At 34.6% G+C, this 19,169-nt stretch overlaps 3 protein-coding genes and 1 long non-coding RNA gene across 6 annotated transcripts; 2 read left to right on the forward strand and 2 right to left on the reverse strand.

Annotated features, from left to right (window-relative positions):
• Positions 1 to 1,390: 1,390 nt before the first annotated feature.
• On the reverse strand, positions 1,391 to 8,667 carry LOC131429811 (transmembrane protein 62-like). Its single transcript, XM_058594197.1, has 4 exons — positions 8,108 to 8,667; positions 6,643 to 7,867; positions 2,495 to 2,798; positions 1,391 to 2,429 (listed from the first exon to the last, which is right to left on the reverse strand). Exons 1-4 carry the CDS (start codon positions 8,330 to 8,332, stop codon positions 2,144 to 2,146), a joined length of 2,040 nt encoding a protein of 679 aa, XP_058450180.1. The 5' UTR covers positions 8,333 to 8,667; the 3' UTR covers positions 1,391 to 2,143.
• Positions 8,668 to 11,634: 2,967 nt separating this feature from the next.
• LOC131429812 (protein PPP1R35 homolog) lies at positions 11,635 to 12,643 on the forward strand. 2 transcript variants are annotated; one of them, XM_058594199.1, is made up of 3 exons: positions 11,635 to 11,740; positions 11,866 to 12,220; positions 12,276 to 12,643. In XM_058594199.1, the coding sequence occupies exons 2-3, from the start codon at positions 11,921 to 11,923 to the stop codon at positions 12,567 to 12,569; spliced, it is 594 nt and encodes a 197-aa protein (XP_058450182.1). In that variant the 5' UTR covers positions 11,635 to 11,740; positions 11,866 to 11,920; the 3' UTR covers positions 12,570 to 12,643. The 2 variants fall into 2 exon arrangements, with proteins under 2 accessions (XP_058450182.1, XP_058450181.1); XM_058594198.1 differs by lacking the exon at positions 11,635 to 11,740 and having other exon boundaries at positions 11,750 to 12,220.
• Positions 12,593 to 13,854, reverse strand: LOC131429813 (uncharacterized). 2 transcript variants are annotated; one of them, XR_009229459.1, is made up of 4 exons: positions 13,553 to 13,852; positions 13,030 to 13,146; positions 12,830 to 12,976; positions 12,593 to 12,772 (listed from the first exon to the last, which is right to left on the reverse strand). XR_009229459.1 is itself a non-coding variant. In XM_058594200.1 (4 exons), exons 1-4 carry the CDS (start codon positions 13,752 to 13,754, stop codon positions 12,688 to 12,690), a joined length of 525 nt encoding a protein of 174 aa, XP_058450183.1. In that variant the 5' UTR covers positions 13,755 to 13,854; the 3' UTR covers positions 12,593 to 12,687. The 2 variants fall into 2 exon arrangements, 1 of the variants encoding a protein (XP_058450183.1); XM_058594200.1 differs by having other exon boundaries at positions 13,056 to 13,146; positions 13,553 to 13,854.
• A 1,921-nt stretch (positions 13,855 to 15,775) lies between these two features.
• LOC131433094 (uncharacterized) lies at positions 15,776 to 16,033 on the forward strand. Its single transcript, XR_009230021.1, has 3 exons — positions 15,776 to 15,806; positions 15,844 to 15,940; positions 16,008 to 16,033. It is a non-coding gene; the product is annotated as an uncharacterized LOC131433094 (long non-coding RNA).
• The last annotated feature ends 3,136 nt before the right edge of the window (positions 16,034 to 19,169 follow it).

A 19,169-nucleotide genomic window follows, 5' to 3' on the forward strand; every position in this document is an offset into this window, starting at 1 on the left:
CTATTTTTACAAGTGTACAGTTTTACATTCGACAGAAATAAAGAATCGGGGTGATAATCGATGGATTCTTTATAGGACCAGTGAATCGATTCTGAAAAAGATAATTTGTTTTTATTTCCGTGAAAACACGTTCCTGTCAATTGAGATTTCTCTATGAACGCTTCAAAGCCAAAACATTATCTGTGATTTCACGAGTAAGTATATCAAATTGTAGACGATATCTAAGCCTTCACAAGCTACTACACTTGAAGAGACTTGCATTGATCTCGTGTTTGCCCCAAACATCGTAAAAGGAAGCCGAAGAAATATTTCGTCACAGAAAAAAATTATGAATTTTACATGTGACATAAACCTACAAACGATAAAATTCATAACTACTTGATTTTTCAAATGACGCAATATGCCATGCGCACAAAATTTTACACGCTCCGAGTGTAAATCGCACTTGGCTACCAATTACCGCAGTATGGAATATATGTATCAATTATTCAACAAACACATATGTGCTTCTTTAGTTCAGTCGATTAATCGATGTGTTTTGTGATCTAATGTTTCTCGGTTCAAGTCCCGCTGTTGCTATCGGTCTTTTGTTTATATTATTTCACTCGAGTTCAAGCCATGTAGTTTTCAAATCGCACAATTTTACATGTTTTTGAACATAAATTTGTGTGAAATACGACGCTCCAGTTATGTGCATCTTGTAAGATGTGAAATCACAAGATTTTTTCGAACTGATTCTTTTCATATCATAGGGTTTTTCTATCTTCGATCCATCCAATGGTTTAATAATTTCTTCACTTGGTGAATTGTCATTGATGCCAAACGCTTTACCTTAACCAATCTTATCAGTATCGTACCCACGGACATTAGGTCAACAAGAAAAGAAATGATGGACGTCAGCAGCACCCGTCAACCATCGAATCCAACTCTTCAACATTCAGCATCACCGACAACATAAACGGTTCCTCTTAAAATGCCTTGGTATTACATTGCTTTTGTCGAACTTGACCTTCCGTTTCAACAGACTTCGCAGCCGATTCATAGCGTTACAGAGTCATTGTATGGCTGGTGCTACGTACCTACGGCCACAAAGAATCCTTCCAGGTCGGAGCTCTGGTTTCTCTCAGAATTATCATTATTTCGATCCAAATTGTGGCAAGCGAAGACGTGAAAGCAAGATTAATTTACACAAATATTTTATATAAATATTAAGATTTAAAAAAACGTGTCAGTTTTATTCGTATTCACGTCAATCCGGTTGCCGTTTTGGTAGGTTTTGGATTCTTCTTCATTGCAAGTAAGTAACCGTTTCCAATATTTTTTCTATACTGTCAAATACCACAATCATGGTGTTCGATAGAGTTACCTTTAGTATTAAAAAAGAATCAACTCACAGAATAGACTATTTATTCAGCCGATATTACTTTTATTATCACAAGGCTATTGTTAGACAAATACTTCGTTTTCTTTCATAATCACTCATATTACACAATAACATGTATTTAAACAACTATGTTTCTAGAGTTAAGCGAAAATGCTAGCCGTTTTCAGCATACGAAATCTACTAGAGTGTATGTATTTTCTCTAATGAATTAACCTTCTGATTGCGATTATTGCTAGAGTAGTAGCAAATCTCATATACAGTTCTGAATCTCAACCACTTTGGATGGAACCTAGCGGGTGCACTGTGTGTATAGCACTACATTGTACAGGTATATATATATATATTATCAATTCGGTGGTAGCGACCGATATTATACGAAAACGCATGTTAACAACAACAAACAACGAAACAGTACTCATTTGTGTGTGGGCCAGCAGCACCCGCATGTTAACTAGTTAGATGGATTAACAAAACTTACTTTGTCCAGGTGTAAAATTTTGTTGAGAACAAATCACCGATAACAGTTATTTTAAATAAAATTGGTCGATAAACTAACTAACAGCACTAAATTTGTATAGTCAAGATTTGTCTAGCTTTGCTCAGTCGATAATCATAATCTGTAGTAGAAATTATTGATAACAATAATAAATATAAATTTTTCTATGACAGTTTTTCGTGAATTCAGAAAAAGGCAAAAAACACTCAATTCCTGATATGTTTTTGGTTAAAGTTTAGTCGTCACATTTCAAAACCAGAAGCTTACTGGGCGAGATTTGACTTCGGTTCCGGTGGTGGGGACCAGACGGCAGCGGCCGATCGAAGACACTTCATTGGAAGGTTTTTCGATTGATACCACAGCAGCAAGTTCAGCAAAATTGACCACGTTCGTAGCGGTGTAATCATGAACGCTAAAGTTCCGTACGCGTTCCAGAAAATCAGCGCCAACAGTAGTTCAACCGTCATGATGAGTATGAAGGGAAGATTCTGCCAGCTGGCTGCCAGGAAGTTCAGTTTTTTCTCCCCACTTGACGGTCCTCGGTAAAATCTGTGTATAGATGAAATAATAAGAATTTAGATGATTTTTTTTTCTTAATTTTTTTCGATTGTTACCTTTTTTGTGAATTACTAGCAAAAATAACGATCAGTGGGAGTTGACAGAACGCCAACTGGAAAAATCCGTACAAGTAGGTAAGAGTTCCCGGTAGAAAGGCTCCGTTCACGAATATGCCCCATACAAATACAATGCCCATGTGGCCGTCAATAATCTCGCCGAAAGACCAGGGACCGCAAGTCAGATACAGACAGTAGCCTACGATTGGAAACACCAGACGATCGACCGTTGACAATATCCACATCTTACGGATCCAGCCACGGCAACAATAGCTTCGAATCCGTGGGCGTGGCACAGCACCATCTATCGAGACAAGATTTGATGAGATTTCAAGTTTTTTGGACCACAAATATGATGTGTATAACGATTCGATTTGAGTCTTGTTGAGACGTAGGGCTATTGTACCAACAGTTGCTATCTTATTAGTAGAGTCGCTAAGATATTTTTGCCGAATTGTTATAAAAACGAATACAATATCTTTGCTTCAGCTCTAAGAAACAATATAACAGAAAGCCAAAAAGAACCACACAAACAAAACGAATTATGTTCGAAATATACACAGATGGTACAATGTGCTGGTATTAGAGCCTTCATGAAGCACAGAAGCCGTGAATATAATTTTCTCTTTCTTGGTCTGAACGTCGTTCCTCTTACAAAATAATTCATAACAAGCAACTATCTTCACGAGGCTGGATAGTGCTGAAGATTATATATTCATTTTTCGCCAGCAGACTTATACTGGCTCTTAAATATCAAATGTTTCTGCGAACTCCAAACTGCTTGTAAAAAAACGTAACGCGTAAACGAAACGTAAAATCAATTTCAAAAACGGGTATGTGCATTTAATTTGGGGTAAAAAAGTAAGCCTTTTCCCTTCAAATTACCAAAATCTGTACGGTTAGCTAGCTGAAATCTGTTTCGGTTGTGATAGAAAAAAGTATATTGCAAATAGCATTAAGGTGAAATGTAGCGTCATAAAATGCGCGCAAAATTTTATCCGCTTCAGTTGAACGAACCGTCGCACAAAGCGTACCAAGAAAAACGGCCACATAGAAACAAGAACTTTTTTCAATGATTGAGCGCAGTGGGTTTAATTCTCGTTATATTGGCTTGTAAAAAAGACGGGACGTAATGGATTTTAGAATTCTTCACACTTTGAATATATGCTGATTCAATCATCATTGTTAGTGATTACTCTTACACTAGAGCTATAAATCATGAGTAATTATGAATGATTAAAATGAGGTTATATGTATATGTATTGACTAACTTGCTAACCATGTATATGCCTGATTTTAGTAGCAAGCATCGATTCTCCTTCAAAAGAACGGTTGAAGACAAGAGAACATTCAAGTATTTTCGATATCTTTGCCAGTCGTTCACCAGACCCTTCCCGCCGATGAGATAGAATTTACGTAAAAGTATTCACCATTAACTTTTTTTCGGAAGCGACTTTCGGAATTGTATAGCATGATGAGTCTAGAAATGTCTGTTTCAACGATAACGAACCGAAGACCAAACAGCCTCTGGCCTCCGGTGCCAGAAATCATCAATAGTTTAATAATTTCTTAGAATACATTATTGGAATACATTCCAATTATAACTAATAGTTCATCATACCATGCAGTTAAAATTATTTAGTGAATCTTTTCTCAAGCACATATTTGGGGCACGAAATTGAATATAAAGTTATTTCGTAGTTCCTTATTATTCAATCGATTTTGAAAGCAAAATCAAGCGTTGATTCATTGTATTCATAATAATCGAAAAACCAATGAATTCCAATAAGTTTTCCATGCTGACTGTCTCGAAGCTGGCCCTCAATGTTTATCACATTGTTTGTATAAATGACAGCTACTTAGAAAATAAACGATTTCTTACAATACTCATTTTATTGTATTCAAGTCGTTTTTATTTCAACACAAAACCCAATGCTGCATAAATTCGCGTCATTATTTTATATCTATTTTTTGCTCACGATATAATGCCACCGTGCCCACCGTGCATTTCTCACACCACCTCAATACGAAACAGCAGCGCGCAAGCAATAAAAAAAATGCAGAAAAGTTTATGAAAACTTTTTCAATTTTCGGTTGTTTTCGCTAAAATTTTATAATTTTGAGTTGCATTTTCAGATTCTTTGTGAAATTCTGCTACAAATACTACTTTTCAGTTCTAAAATCATCCCCGTGGGACGGAACAGTGACCGTTTATACATTTCAAAAACCAATTACGGCTCGGCAAAGCAAAATTTCAAAATTCTAAGAATACTTAGTTATGATAAATTTGATTTCGAAAACTTAAGTGTTTTTGGTTTTTCGAAAATCGGTCTAGTTTTTGAATAATTGATCAAAAACGCGATTTTCGCATTCCGCTACATTTCACCTTAACTTAACGTCTGCCTAGCGTTTGAGCCGCCAGGTCGCGCTAGCAGTTAGACATAAACTGCTACGCACTGATGAGTCAAAGACGAAACGTAAAATCAATTTCCGAACTACTGTTAATGATGAATCTATGTCACGAAAACTGTTGCATATCACTCATTTAATCCGTGTGAAGTTAATAGAGCATAAGAATTCTTAGTTATACTTGAATGTTATAAACAAAAGTAACAGGGGCGCAGGATTAGCGATGGCGTAAAGTCTAATAATCAGTATTTAGCATGGAATTTTTTTTAATTGAATTCTCATTGCGTATTACTATGACTTGTTGAGAACTGTAAAAAAACCCATGCCCTCATTGCAGCAAAACCTTTATTCAATTAAACGTGCTAGCGGTGTCAGTGCACACAAAATGAATTATGTATAAACAAATGTGAAGCGCGTTCGGACCTCGGAGAAATATTCGACAGTTAAGAGTTAGTTATCAGTCTGTTAGCAAAAACTGGATATATAATCTTCTGCACTATCCAGTCTAGTGAAGATAGTTGTTTGCTTTGATTTGTGAGGTTAGACATTCTCCGTTACCGAGAGAAGGAGAAACAGTGCTATTGGTGAACAATTTTCGCTCTCTTCCATTCTCGTGCAGTCATTCTAATGAAACAACAGCCGAGGGCCGAGTGTCATATACCACTCAATTCAGCTCAACGAACTGAGAAAATGTCCGTGTGTGTCTGCATGTGTGTTGTCAACTAAGAGGTCGAGATCTCAAAGATGGCTGGACCGATTTTGAACAAATTAGTCGCAAATGTAAGGTCATCCTGAACGCTGTTGAATTGTTTTGTTGTTTTGTTTTTTGAGTTATACGAAGTTTTATGTCAAAATTTTCAGTTTTTTTTGCAACATCTGTAACAAATGACCATGAAAAACAGAATATGTTTTCAGACTTAGATTCCGCACGATAATAGCTATCCAACTAGCCATAGATTTAAAATCCGTCCATTTTTAACGGAGATATCAATATTTTTGTGTAAGTGACTTTTCGCCTTACTCCAGTAGTAGAGATTTCACGCATTTGGTGATTAAGCAATGTTTCAGAGCAACGTGAAACCCGATATGCAATACTGTTTTATGCTATTGTTTCTTAGCACCTAAAAGACTATGCACAGCACTCGTTTCGATTTTAGCACGGTTCGTTTTTGGCATTCAAAACAATTTCTTATTTATATTGATTTATACTGCTTGCAACAATAATTGCTGGAAGAACACAACTTCTTACACCCTTATACCATTTGAAGAGGCTTGTCGAGATAAGGAAATTTGTGTGTGCAAAATAATTTCACTAATTTTTCTCGGAAATGCCTCAATTGATTTCTACAAACCTAGACTCATATGAACAGTCCTATGCTCCCATATAACGTTCTGAATTTTATTTGGATCCGACTTCTGCCTCCGGAACTACAGGATGACATATGTATTTAAATTGAAATACTGTCAATAATAAGTTTAGGGTTTCATACAATTTCTATCTATTTCGATTCGAAGAATATTCACGCGAAATACACATGCTGATTGATAAGAAAAGGTATTATCTCACTGCTAGGTGGATTAAGAACGTTTTTTTTACAAAGTCTACATATTCAGCGTGTTTCATTAAAATCTGAGAGGATGCTGTAAACTCCGCATACGATTTGGTGCGATATTCGTCTATTTTTAAAATTTCCACATCCCACATTGCAGGTAGATAATTGATGGAACATTATACTTACACCTCACAAGCATATGCCAAATACGGAAAACACACAGCGGTAGCAAACAGCAAATCAGTGCCACACTGAAAAATGCCTGAAATATTTTGTTCGTGTCGTACATCAGCACAAACCGTGCCAGAAGGCTGAATTTTTTCCTAGAACCATCCAAAGTGAACTCCTGTTCCAGCACTCGATATCGACCATCAACGTCTCGCACGAACACCGAAAGTTGGTGCATTCCTTGGTCGTACCGCGAGGGCATCCATGGCACCACAAACAATTCCTTACTAACTCGGGTACAGTCAATCCATTCTTGCTGATCCACCTTAACTTGACACTCGGAAATCTTCGCTGGTGAAAATGCTAGCAACCGAATGTGACTAGATTCCAGCTGGACTAGTGAACCCTCTTTGCCCGGTATATTGAAAAGGGCATTTTTTGGGTTCGTTATTAATATTACCGGCCATTGGTTGTGTTGCAAATCAACAAAAGAGAACAAACCGTGATCGAAAGCTGCCAACCGATACATTCTATTTTTCATCCAGTCACCGAGCTCCAACTCGAGAAATCCTTCCTGCTGCATCGTGTACATCTGGGGAACTGCTCCCCCCAATTTGTGGAAATGACCACAAAGATAGGCGTATCCTTCCTGATATTTTCCGATCAGATTTCGAACCCCACTGGTTCCTAAGCCGGGTGTCAAAATGCACGAGGTAGGATAATGGCCGAACCAAATCGTATAGTTGGTATCCATTTCTCTTGATTTTTCAGCCAAACTGATAATGTGCTCTGTTTCGTTCATTGAAAGCATGCCAACAAAATTGAATGGCCTTTTCGGGCCTGGTTCTAGACAGGCGTCCACAGCAATAAAACTATAACGATCGCCTCCTACCGTCACTTGATGCATGTAGGAACGCGGATGATTTTTACCCTGCACGGAATAGTTAGTGAACAAATCATGCTTTGTTTGCAGAGCCGGGACGTTAAAGTTATCATGGTTGCCCCGAATATCTAACCAGGTGGTTTTATTCAGAACATTCGTATCACGTAGAACATCCCTATACCAACGCCACTCATCTTCATGCTGTTGGGATCCGAGAAAGTCCGATGTTTTTGCATCCGTCAAATCACCCGAAGCAAGCACAATCGTAGGTCGGATTATGTCAACTGTTTGATTGCAGAACTCGACTAAATGCGGTACGCGGGTGGGATCCTGATAGAGACTTATATGGATATCAGAAATCTGAAAAAAAAATTGTAATCATTAATAAACAATTTAACCTTCACCGATGAAACATTGAAACCGACCTCGTTTCTGTTCAACGCCCAAAACTTGTGAAATGAGGTTGATCATTGCATTAGGTCTGAAATTGGTGTGGCTCTTTCATGCATAATTCAACCTACAGAAGCTGCAATAACCTTCTCGCAGGATGGCAGAAACAACGTTGCGATCTCAATCACACATTCGGCTATGCACACTTACCTGAAGAAACCACATCAAATGTTTCGGACTATCGTCAAGCTTGAGTTGTTTTCCTGTCCACTGGTGATGATCCATCTGCCAGCGATGCTTACCCTCGCTGTATGCGGCATCTAACCGCTTACTCAGCTTGCTATCAATTCCAACCAAATTTGCAACATTCGCCACGAATATCGAGAATATCACTATGAAGGCTATCAAGGCTATCGCTGCTGTAGTGAATCGCATCACTTTTTCTTGTTTGTTTTCAATAGTTTGCGTTTAATTTTCAAAAACTGTTTCCTTTGTTACGCTTAGAAACTGCACCATAAACGTTTGAAGCAAAACAGTTTCTTAACTAGAAAAAACTTACATAATTTTCTTGGTGTACAATTCAAACTTATTTCCCCACTGTGCAGTTAGTGATGATAAATGCCAACAGGATAAAATTTGTTAACCTGTGTCTGATACTGTTTATTTTCCAACTGACTCCGCATAAAAACGCCTATCATCACTAGCCCCCGGCCTTTACGTTACCAAAATTTTATCATTTGTGGGTGGTGGTGGGTGGAGTGCCAGCGAAACAACTGTTTCTTTCGTTGACAGAAATTTGTTTACCTTGCCGAATAGGTTCGAATTATTGGTTAGAAGCAGAGCTGCCAGCCAATTATTAGTTTTTCAGCCTTGATCACATGAAAATCTGAGCAAATCTCCATGTTACTTCAACCAATATATAAAATAACAACCCGCATAAGTAAAAAAGGTAACTGCTATAGTTCAAATTATATAAAAATTTTTTGTTTTGTGATAACCTGATTTGTTGTAATATCTTTTTGATTTAACGATAAACACGGTTTTTGTTCAACTGCAATGTATTGTACACAGATGATATGATTTGTTGTTGCAATATAGTATATGATTATTTTATAATATGATATAGTAACAAAAAAATGCAGATAATTAAAATAAATAAAGCACTTATGCTTAACCATCTGACACGAATTCACTATGGCTATTATCGTTGTAGTATAGATTTATATGCCTTTATTTCATAATGCTCCAATAACCTACTTCATTTTATTTCGCGTCTTCTATGGAACATAACATCTATTTTTCCTACCAAATATAGCAGGAATATAAGGTGACCCTTCACTCATTGTATGAATTTAAAAATAGTCCGGACCAATTCAGATTCCTGGATTACAGCTACACGTTCGGTTTAATAATTATTAATTATTATTAATAAAATATATAATTTTATCCTAACTCTACATCATACACGAGAATAACTTATCACTTGTTACAAACTGCTACAATAAACTACTGAGGTTTGTAATTTCTGTTAAGTTACACAAATGTGGAATATATTATGAGGAAAAATACATGATTAACTGAAATACAGCTATAGCTCAAGTGGATGAATCGGCAGGTCTTTTCTAGGATACAATCAAATTCATTGATTTACTTTCATCAATAGAGTTGACACCAACGTTAAATGAATGTAACGAGAGTAACGCAAAACATTTATGTTTTTTTTCATCCCTGTTGACACTGTCGATAAATCTGTTGGATGAGCATGCTCAAATAATTTTGAATAGTGTTTTGCTGCAAAACTGTAACAGAACAATACTACAAATGGTTCGAGAGGTAATTGTAAATCAGAGTGTATTAAAATGTAAACTATATATACTGTGGTATTGAAACTGTGGAGATATTTTACTGAGCAAAAGTAATGCGTCGTATTTGTCGTTTCCTAAACAATAAGAAAAAATGGAACAGAACAATAATTTATCCTCAAAATACCATTCCTGCGAATGTGAAGATATGGTTCCCATATTTTCGGGAATCCTCTGGTATCTAAATGTGTAATGAACTGGCAAGTGAGTGTATTTTGAAAGGTCAAGAGAATATTTTACGTGACATGAATATTGATTATGAGAACATCTTCTCAATAAAAATAATCATCACATAAATTAACGATTGTAGAAAAAGATTGAACAGATTAAATATCTGTAGGAAGCTGGCATTTCTACTTGGAACGTGAAACTGTACAACTTGACCTTTTTTGACTTCTCCAAAAAACCTTATTCTGACTGCCAGTCTTCTAAATTTTCTTAAATTCAATTTTAAATTAATTTATGTTTCGCTTTTCATACATGCAGAAAAATCCATAATGATTGAAACAACAAAACGATGAATCAAACCAATATTTATTTCAAATCAATGCAAAAAAGTTTCAATTCGCAATGTGATTGTTTCAAACCATATCGATGAAATTTTAGAATCAAACAAGAGCACGGTTAACAAAGTAAATCTTTTGAATAATTCGGAATTTGTTTATATTCACAATTTGTTCTCGGCGTCCACAAGTAAATGAGAAAGAAGTTTAGTTTTTATATCGACTACAATTCCTCCTTAATATTTAAGATAAAAAGTTATTCAAGCTCTCGATAAATTCAAATAAAGTAAAAGTACTACAATAAGTCCGGTTTTCAGTCAATTATTTTCAAAAGGTTCCATAACCAAGCGACAATTCTCTTTGTTTACTTTCGCTTTTATTAATAACTATAAACATCTATCCCTAACTAACTGAATGACCTTTTTTTTGCTCGATTGGTCCCGTCAAGACCGTTGGGCCGGGGAACGTGCGCCCACTGCCTCTCTGTAAACGCGGCCCAGATACACCCTTTCTTGTCGCTACTCAGTTGCACTTAATGATGTTTTACCTAAAATTAGGTTGAACTCCATTACATGTATTGATACGGTATTTGATGAAAGAGTATCTGATTTTAAGTGACATCCATCACACATCGGCCAACTTTTTTCTTTATACAACTACTCAATTATTGGATAGATATATGGTTTTAGCATAACTTGAGTAGCTAGTATTAGATAGAGCGCCTATAACCGGAGTGACGACTTCTCATCCGTAATGTTGGCAACAATTCAAAACATTTGATCCGAAATATTGCCAATGTCGTTAGCTTTACATTGCAATTGACAGGTCGTTTGCTTGTTTGGAACTGGAAACTATCATTCTAAATTTACAGCTGTCGTCCCTCTGGTTATATGCACTTTAGTATTAGGCACTCTAATTTTTCGGAGCTCGTCCACTTGTACGCGGCGGGCAGATTCCCCCCCAAATGACTGCCAGATTTCCGGCAAAAGTCTGGCAACAATGCAACAATGCAACAACCGTTTCCGGCAGAGAATTTCGCCTAGCGGTTATTAACGGTTCTTTTTCTGTCGGATTCTTGCCATACACGACTGGCAGAACCGTTTTGAATTTATTTTTTGGTTTTATTTTTTTAATTATTTAGTTTTATTTCATTTTTTGCCGGTCATATGTACTTTTTATCGAAAAAATAAAACCAAGACGCTTAAAATGTAGAACCGATTCAAAACGGTTCTGCCAATCTTGTATGGCAAAAATGGCTGACAGACATAGCTAGCCGTCTGGGGGGAAATCTGCCCGCTGCGTACAAGTGGGTAGGAATTTTCTAACCAATATTTAACAGACCCCTTGTGATCTAACAGTCACATTCAGAGATGCCAGACGTTGTAGAGAAATATGAATACGCAGCGCACTCTTCATTGAAAATTAAATTTTATTTTTTTTTATGTGCACGTATCATGCATGATATAAAATTTTCCACCGTAAGTTTAATGAATGCTGTAATCAATTGATCAAAACAACTGACTTCATCACCTAATCTAACACGTTTTTCAACAATCTTATGAATGCTTTTATTTACAAATGTCAAACAAACCAATACCTTTAGAATCCATTTCTTGATTTTGAATCTCGAAGAAGGCGCTAAATCAAACAGCTTAAGGATGAAAAAAAGCAAATACAGAAAGTATTTCTTACGAGACGTCGAAATTCCTCTAACCAAGAGTAATGCAACAGTATGGAAAGCAACAAGAGGCACGAGCACATCTGAGCCTGATGTGAAACAAGTCGGTCAACCTAATGTCAAGTCTTGTTTGGTCTCAATAAATAAATTCAAACAGCCGGAGCTACATACAGCTTTAAACGTACGCAAACAAATCGATGAAGTTAAAAACATTCATTCGAAGGCTCCAGCTAATATTGGAGAACTAACTCCCAAAAGCAAGAAATTCGTACGCGAAGAGGTATTGTATATTTTTCTTTTATTCTCGAGAATGTTCATTGATAATCTGATTATAGGTGACCAAAAAATTAAATTTCAATCACGATGAAAATGTATTCAAAGGATTGGTACCAGTGAACGTGAATGATTCCGTTCTGATTCCCATCAGGAAAAAATCCATCCGTGTTAACTACGTTATGAGGGAAAAGCGAGATCCCGAACCAGATTTGGCCGAGTTTCTGCGCCCGATTCCAGCATTTAACTTAGATTTTGATCCATATTTGCCACCAGAATCAATTCCTCAACGTCCTAACTTCAACAATTTCGATCATATTATGGATGTGTTCAACAAAATAGATGTGGGAGCTTGAATTATTAAAAATAAATCATTCGATTCGATGTATTGTAAATGTATGTATTCAAATAATAAAACGTACAATGCTTCAAATGAAACTTATTTACAGTATTACCTAAAGGTTGTTTACTAAGTTAATTAGTCTTAATAAATTTTACAGAGAATGTGCCTGCCGTAGTAGGAACAGTAAAATATGAGGGAGTAGCACCACCGCGCAATCTGTCAAGATTTCCTTTTGTTAGCAGTAGAATATAATGTATAAGAAATATTACGAACCCTTTTTGTCGCTGTGCTAGGTCTTTAAAGTCCGATTGTTGAAAATGATCCGAACATAACCGACGTTTTCGTAACGATTCCACACCTCCGGCTTTAAAAATAGCTGTTAATTCCTTTGATTCGCAAAAAGTTACCCATTCTGCGCATCTGTGTAAAAAGATATGATGGTATACAGTGTGTGGATTTGTAATTATATGTACCTATATAAATGCAACACAGGTCTTACAATTTTTCATCCGTTGGGAAACCGTAAAAGGATTTCCCTAATCCTTCGTTACTGTTGCAGTAGTAAAACTCACATCGACGACCCATTGTGCCTAGAAATACTTCAATTTATCAATTTACGACAAAGAAATACAAAACAAAACAAGCTGTCAAAACATCCAGAGCATTATGTTTAGGTGGCGCCGACTGCGGGAGTATTTCTAACTCATACGAATGTTGGTTTAATCTGACCGTTAAACTTATTATTTCCTATGATCAACTACCCATAATGATTTTGACTACCTATTACAAGCAACAGATGCATAATGAAGTATTAAACGAAGCCGTTTTTCTATGTTGGTGGTTTTCTTATTTAAGTAATTCCGGAATTACCTCCTTATTAAAAAACAAACAAACCAACAAATTCTACTCTTTAGATTTCGGCGACAAACTCATCGTGTTATCATTTTACTCTAGGCTTTAAATTAATAGATTGGCGTAAATATTTTAGAACTTTACCTATTGATACCAAATTATTAGATGCAGTGAAATTTCTAAATTCCGTAGAATTGTTTTGAACCAGCAGTTCTTCAACAGCTTTGACTGATGATTTCCTTACGTTATCACTATCCGAAACACACTTTCCTAACTCATTCCGTTTTTTTCTCTTTAGATTTTCGCGAATTAATGCTGCTTTTCTCTGCTTAGATGGGAAAGGCATTTTGAAAACATTGTACTGTATTGTTACTGTTTATTTGACGAAATGAAGGAAATGGACCGATGCCGGTTTTAGCCGTCAAACTGACACAGCAAAAAAGAACTATTTGTTTATTTTTTACTTTCCCTCACGACCAGAGATGCCAGATATTGCGATAGAAAATATCACGCGTTTTTTTTAGAACGGCCAATAAGCCACCTGTCAACTTCCACTTTCGAAAGAAATTGCAAGCGAGCTATGAAAGATAGAGTATTAAATTTAACACCAGACGAAAGAGAAAACTTTTCTCTGCCGTTTACTATTATGACTTACTTTCAGCGAGTGCCGAGTCATTCGAAATTACTCTTCAAAGTGAATGTTGATGGAGGGTTTATTGACCGTTCTCAAGAAAAGGCGTGATATGTATTACTCTGAATCAGAGATGCCATTTATACAGATTTATCTGTATTATACAGATTTTTACATACGCATACAGAATACAGATTTGATACAGTTTTCCTAAATTTAATACGAATCTCCCAAAAAGCAAAATAAAAACTTTTTTATATGAGCATTGATTGCAGTGACGAGAATCAAAGTCTTGGTCTCATTGAATCTACCATTCTACAGCCATAATGTGTTAGAATAACATCTTTTAACATCATTTTATTGTTGAAATTTAATTTTATTAATGAATACAGATAAATACAGATTTTTTTATAGAGAGTAATACAGATTTCTTATGAAAATATCTGGCATCTCTGCTCTGAATAAAAAATTGTGTACCCGAATAAAGAATATTTTAGAAAAAAAAACGATTTGTTGATTTAAAACGTTCCACAACTTTGTTTTGATCAAATATATTAATGTATTGTTATACACTATTCAATTAATTGTGAACATGCTTTTCACAATAGAATATATATATATTTACACTGAAGTCTTTTTTTATGCGAATTTACGTACCGCATAAAAAAAACCGCATAAAAAAAACCGCATAACTCTGAAAATTCGCATAAAAAAAGTCGCGTAAAAAAACCGCATAAAAAAAGACCTCAGTATATATATATATATATATATATATATATATATATATATATATATATATATATATATATATATATATATATATATATATATATATATATATATATATATATATATATATATATATATATATATATATATATATATATATATATATATATATGTTGTTAAATTAAGTTAAGGTTTCGAAACAAAGAACCAGAAGTGAGATGTTAAAAATACTATGGCACTAGTTGAAACAATAAGTACAATGTAAAAATATGTGCTATCATGGTTATGCTAAACATTCCAATTGTAGTAGTTATTCATACGTTATACAATTCAACAGAATGGTAATTCTAGAGCCAAAACCATTCATAGTAAAAGTGAGCTTGCATATTGTTAATATCATCTGATTTCATTGTGCTGAAAACCACTAAACTCGTACACTGAGAAAAATACCATAGTTACCGTAGCCTGTTTTCCATTGTCATTTCAACTATACGCTTAAATAGTAGCAACAATCATGATATATGACTATTCACCATCTGTATTGTATAAATTACTAGACAACAAAGACTACGACTTGACTAAACTTTTTGTATTTATGACTTTTCTGGCATGGTCATCCTGACAATGGTAGTCATCTCAAATATAAGAACAAATAGTTAAAATCACAATTTCTAGTAAGGTGAAATTTCTCTCAAGCCTTGATATATATGATAGTTATTGCTACCATGTAAATATGTTCACAATATAATAATGTTACCATAAATAGATACATGGTTTAAAAGAAATTATGAAGTTTGAAAACACTATTCATGTAGTCCATATCAACAGAATTTATGTAGTAAGCACATTATCGTATAGTGTTTTTTAACCGACTATGTTTTTCATTTGTGCTGACTATACAAATTGTCAATAAACGGGTGTACTTTGTTATTGTCACATAAAGTTACAATACAGCAGACAATTTCGTAACACATCAGTGATTGATTTTAAAAAAAAGTATATTGTGACTTATATTGTGCAATTTGGAAGGTCTTGCAGGTGAGTAAATTTTGTAGCCTTACTAGTTTCGCTGTAGAAACAACATCAAGCGATTGATGAAAACGACGAACATCATCCGATTCCCGGATTCAAATCGATCGAATCCGACGGAAAAAAATAACAATATATGGCAGGTGGGTATTGAGGTTTACATCTGGACTTGGATATTAATTTCTTCCATGCTGTTCATTCCTGCTTCAGGAAAAACTTCACCGAACAGAGCCTGGGATCAACAGTTTCAACCAAGCAATGCTTCTCCGTGTCTTCGTTGATAATCAATATTTCAATTCAATGAAACTATTTTGTTGTTCTTGTTCTAGAATTCAAATTCATAAAACTTTTTAACATTAGCTCATGTTTTGCTGATCTTCAGCATTGTTGAATCAACCACTGCCTTTAGTTTCGAAATAACTAGAAGTGAAATGTCAAAAATACCATGGCTCTGGTTATAGCGAAAACTACAATGTAAATAAAGATTCGGTCATGGTTAGTCTAACCATCTCAATCGTATTAGTTATTCATACAATATACTGTTCAATACTACTATTCTAGAGCCGATACCAATTATAGTAAACATGAACTTGATTATTGTTGAAATCATCTGATTTAATAGTCGGCTGAAAACCACTATACTCGCATGGTCAGGTTGGCCCTCTATATAGTACTGTTACCATAATATTTTTCTGAATGTATGGTTAAATCACAGACTAACAGACATGACAGTATGAGTAAATTCTTTTGAAAATAATTTTTCGTGATGCACTAGTTCCACCTATATTGTACTGCGCGAACTATTTACTTTCGGTACACCCCTTGTGTTATGTAAAAGTTTTGTTACTAGTTGGTTCCCCATCGTTTGTCAACACCGCTCAGCTGCTTGCAGGGATGCCTGATGTCATCATAATATTTGAAAATGAATCGTCATAATAAATTATTGGATTACGTTGATAATAGGGTAACAGAGGTATTTTGGCCCACTTTAGGATTGATTTCATTTTGGCCCACTTTGTAAAAATATCCACCAAATATTGTAATATCTTTGAAAACCCTTTCCGCAATAGGTAATTTAATGTGATTAGCTTTAAATTGATGCAAAATGAGTTACTTAACATCGATAAAATCCGATGAAATCGATAAAGTTTGTTAGGTGGGCCAAAACATATGAAGTGGCCAAAATACCTCTGTTACCCTATATTTAACTTTTTTAGTGATGTTGGAAGGTAACCATTTATTTTCTCAACGTTGTTCATCTAGACTAATTTTGATTGTGTTGGTAATTTTCACCCGAAATTAAGTGGCGGCAGACCAGAAGTAAGTAATTATTATACAAAACGGGTTCGATTTTGTATTGTGTTGAAGGATGAGAAGTAGGCACAATTCTGTATATAGTTTTGCCAATATGTATTAAGTCTGCATCCTGCATGAAATTCGCATGGACGTATACAAATCAATACATTACAGGTAATTCTGTATGAATGGCAACTCTGTTGGTAAACGAAAAAAAAACAAACACAGTCTAGATGACAGACAGGATATTTTTGATAGGGTAACGTGGCGCCATCATGCCATATGCGAGTACTGTCCCAACTAAAGGAATATTTGAAATGACCGTTAAAATGATTAAAGAATCTAATTTGTGTCCTGTTTTTTGGTCTGTGGTTAAATTAACCTCCCATATGGTAACTGTTACCATATTAATTTTCTGAGTGTATCGTAACAATTCAAATCAAAAAACTTTTCATACATGTTTTCTTGGAAAACAATCAAATTAACAGTTTGCATATTGTTTGAAACACAACGTGTACAATAAATTCATTTGTGAATCGTAGAAACAATATATTGAATCGTTGGAAATGAAAAAAATCTTGTCAATCTTGGCAATAAAATAAATTGTAACCCATAGATCTAATTGCGAATCAACTGTTTATGCTGTACAATCAATGGTTTACTATAAAATTTTATGGTTTAAGAATGAGAAACTCAATGAGTGACAAATATTTACTCTACACAAACAAAATTAAATGTTTGTAATTTTTCATTAATATTCGGAACCAACAAAACATAATTTCAATACCATATACTTTGAAAATGTTTACTTCGTAAGTTCACTTTGGGTTTCAGTGGTTAACATTCATCTTTATATACCTACACAATATTCAGATTTTCAGATCAATTTGTAATTCGCCCATTGATTACAAAACTTTTACCTCATGACTACAAGCATAAATCAAGTAAACCTAGATTTCCCACAGTACGGAGACACTGACAGCGCTTTTGGTGGTGTACTTTTTTCTAGAGTGACTATAATCAGAGTGGCGTCAGCTGTTCGTTTGGAATGACAGCTCCCAGTTCCAAACGAGCAAACGACCTGTCAATTCAATGTAAAGCTAATGGAATGTTTTGATTTGTTGCCAAAATTACGGATGAGATGTCGTCACTCTGGTTATAGGCACTCTACTTTTTTCCATTAACAACAGTGGTTCTGTTAAATGCGCAGGCAAGTTTATATATATATATATATATATATATATATATATATATATATATATATATATATATATATATATATATATATATATATATATATATATATATATATATATATATATATATATATATATATATATATATATATATATATATATATATATATATATATATATATATATATATTTGCCATGCTCCTGCGATATCAGAGTGACGACATCTCACTTCAATTTTTCTGTAATATGTTTGTGAAGTATGTATTCTGTAAGAAATCTCTATCGCAAATAAAAATCTGTATGAATGGAATCTCTGTTGGCGACGGAATACACCGGAAATAATTTGCACGTGCAGAACATTTAAGCTATCACTACTTGTAGAACACATGAAATTCATAGAAAAATATACTCTAAACTCATAAAATAAGTGTAAATACTGTTGATATGTAGTGGAGATCATGTTATATCTGAAGTGCACTTCAAAATTATAAGATATATCGTTACCTCTAAATTTTATATGAATTTCAAACGAATGTCACATTGTTTTCCACATAGATTTCAAGTTGACACACAGTTGACCGAATCAAGTGTTTTGCACATACATTTGTGCTGTACTCATTTCCACTAGAAAAGGAAGTGTTTAACACATGTAATTCGATTCAATAGCAAAACACATCACATCCCAGTAAAAAACACATCAAAACTAAGTGAAAAATAATCTAATCTAGCATCTTAGTGAATTGGCACATGAAATCTTTCTTAGAAATTTTCTTAGAAAATTCATCAGTGTTGTGTATGACATAAATAAGTAAGAGAATTTTTTTAAAAGCATTTCATTCCTTTTTTAATGAATTCATTTACATATTCATGTTACTATGTT

Source organism: Malaya genurostris, chromosome 2 (genome assembly GCF_030247185.1).
Source record: "Malaya genurostris strain Urasoe2022 chromosome 2, Malgen_1.1, whole genome shotgun sequence".
Taxonomy (NCBI): domain Eukaryota; kingdom Metazoa; phylum Arthropoda; class Insecta; order Diptera; family Culicidae; genus Malaya; species Malaya genurostris.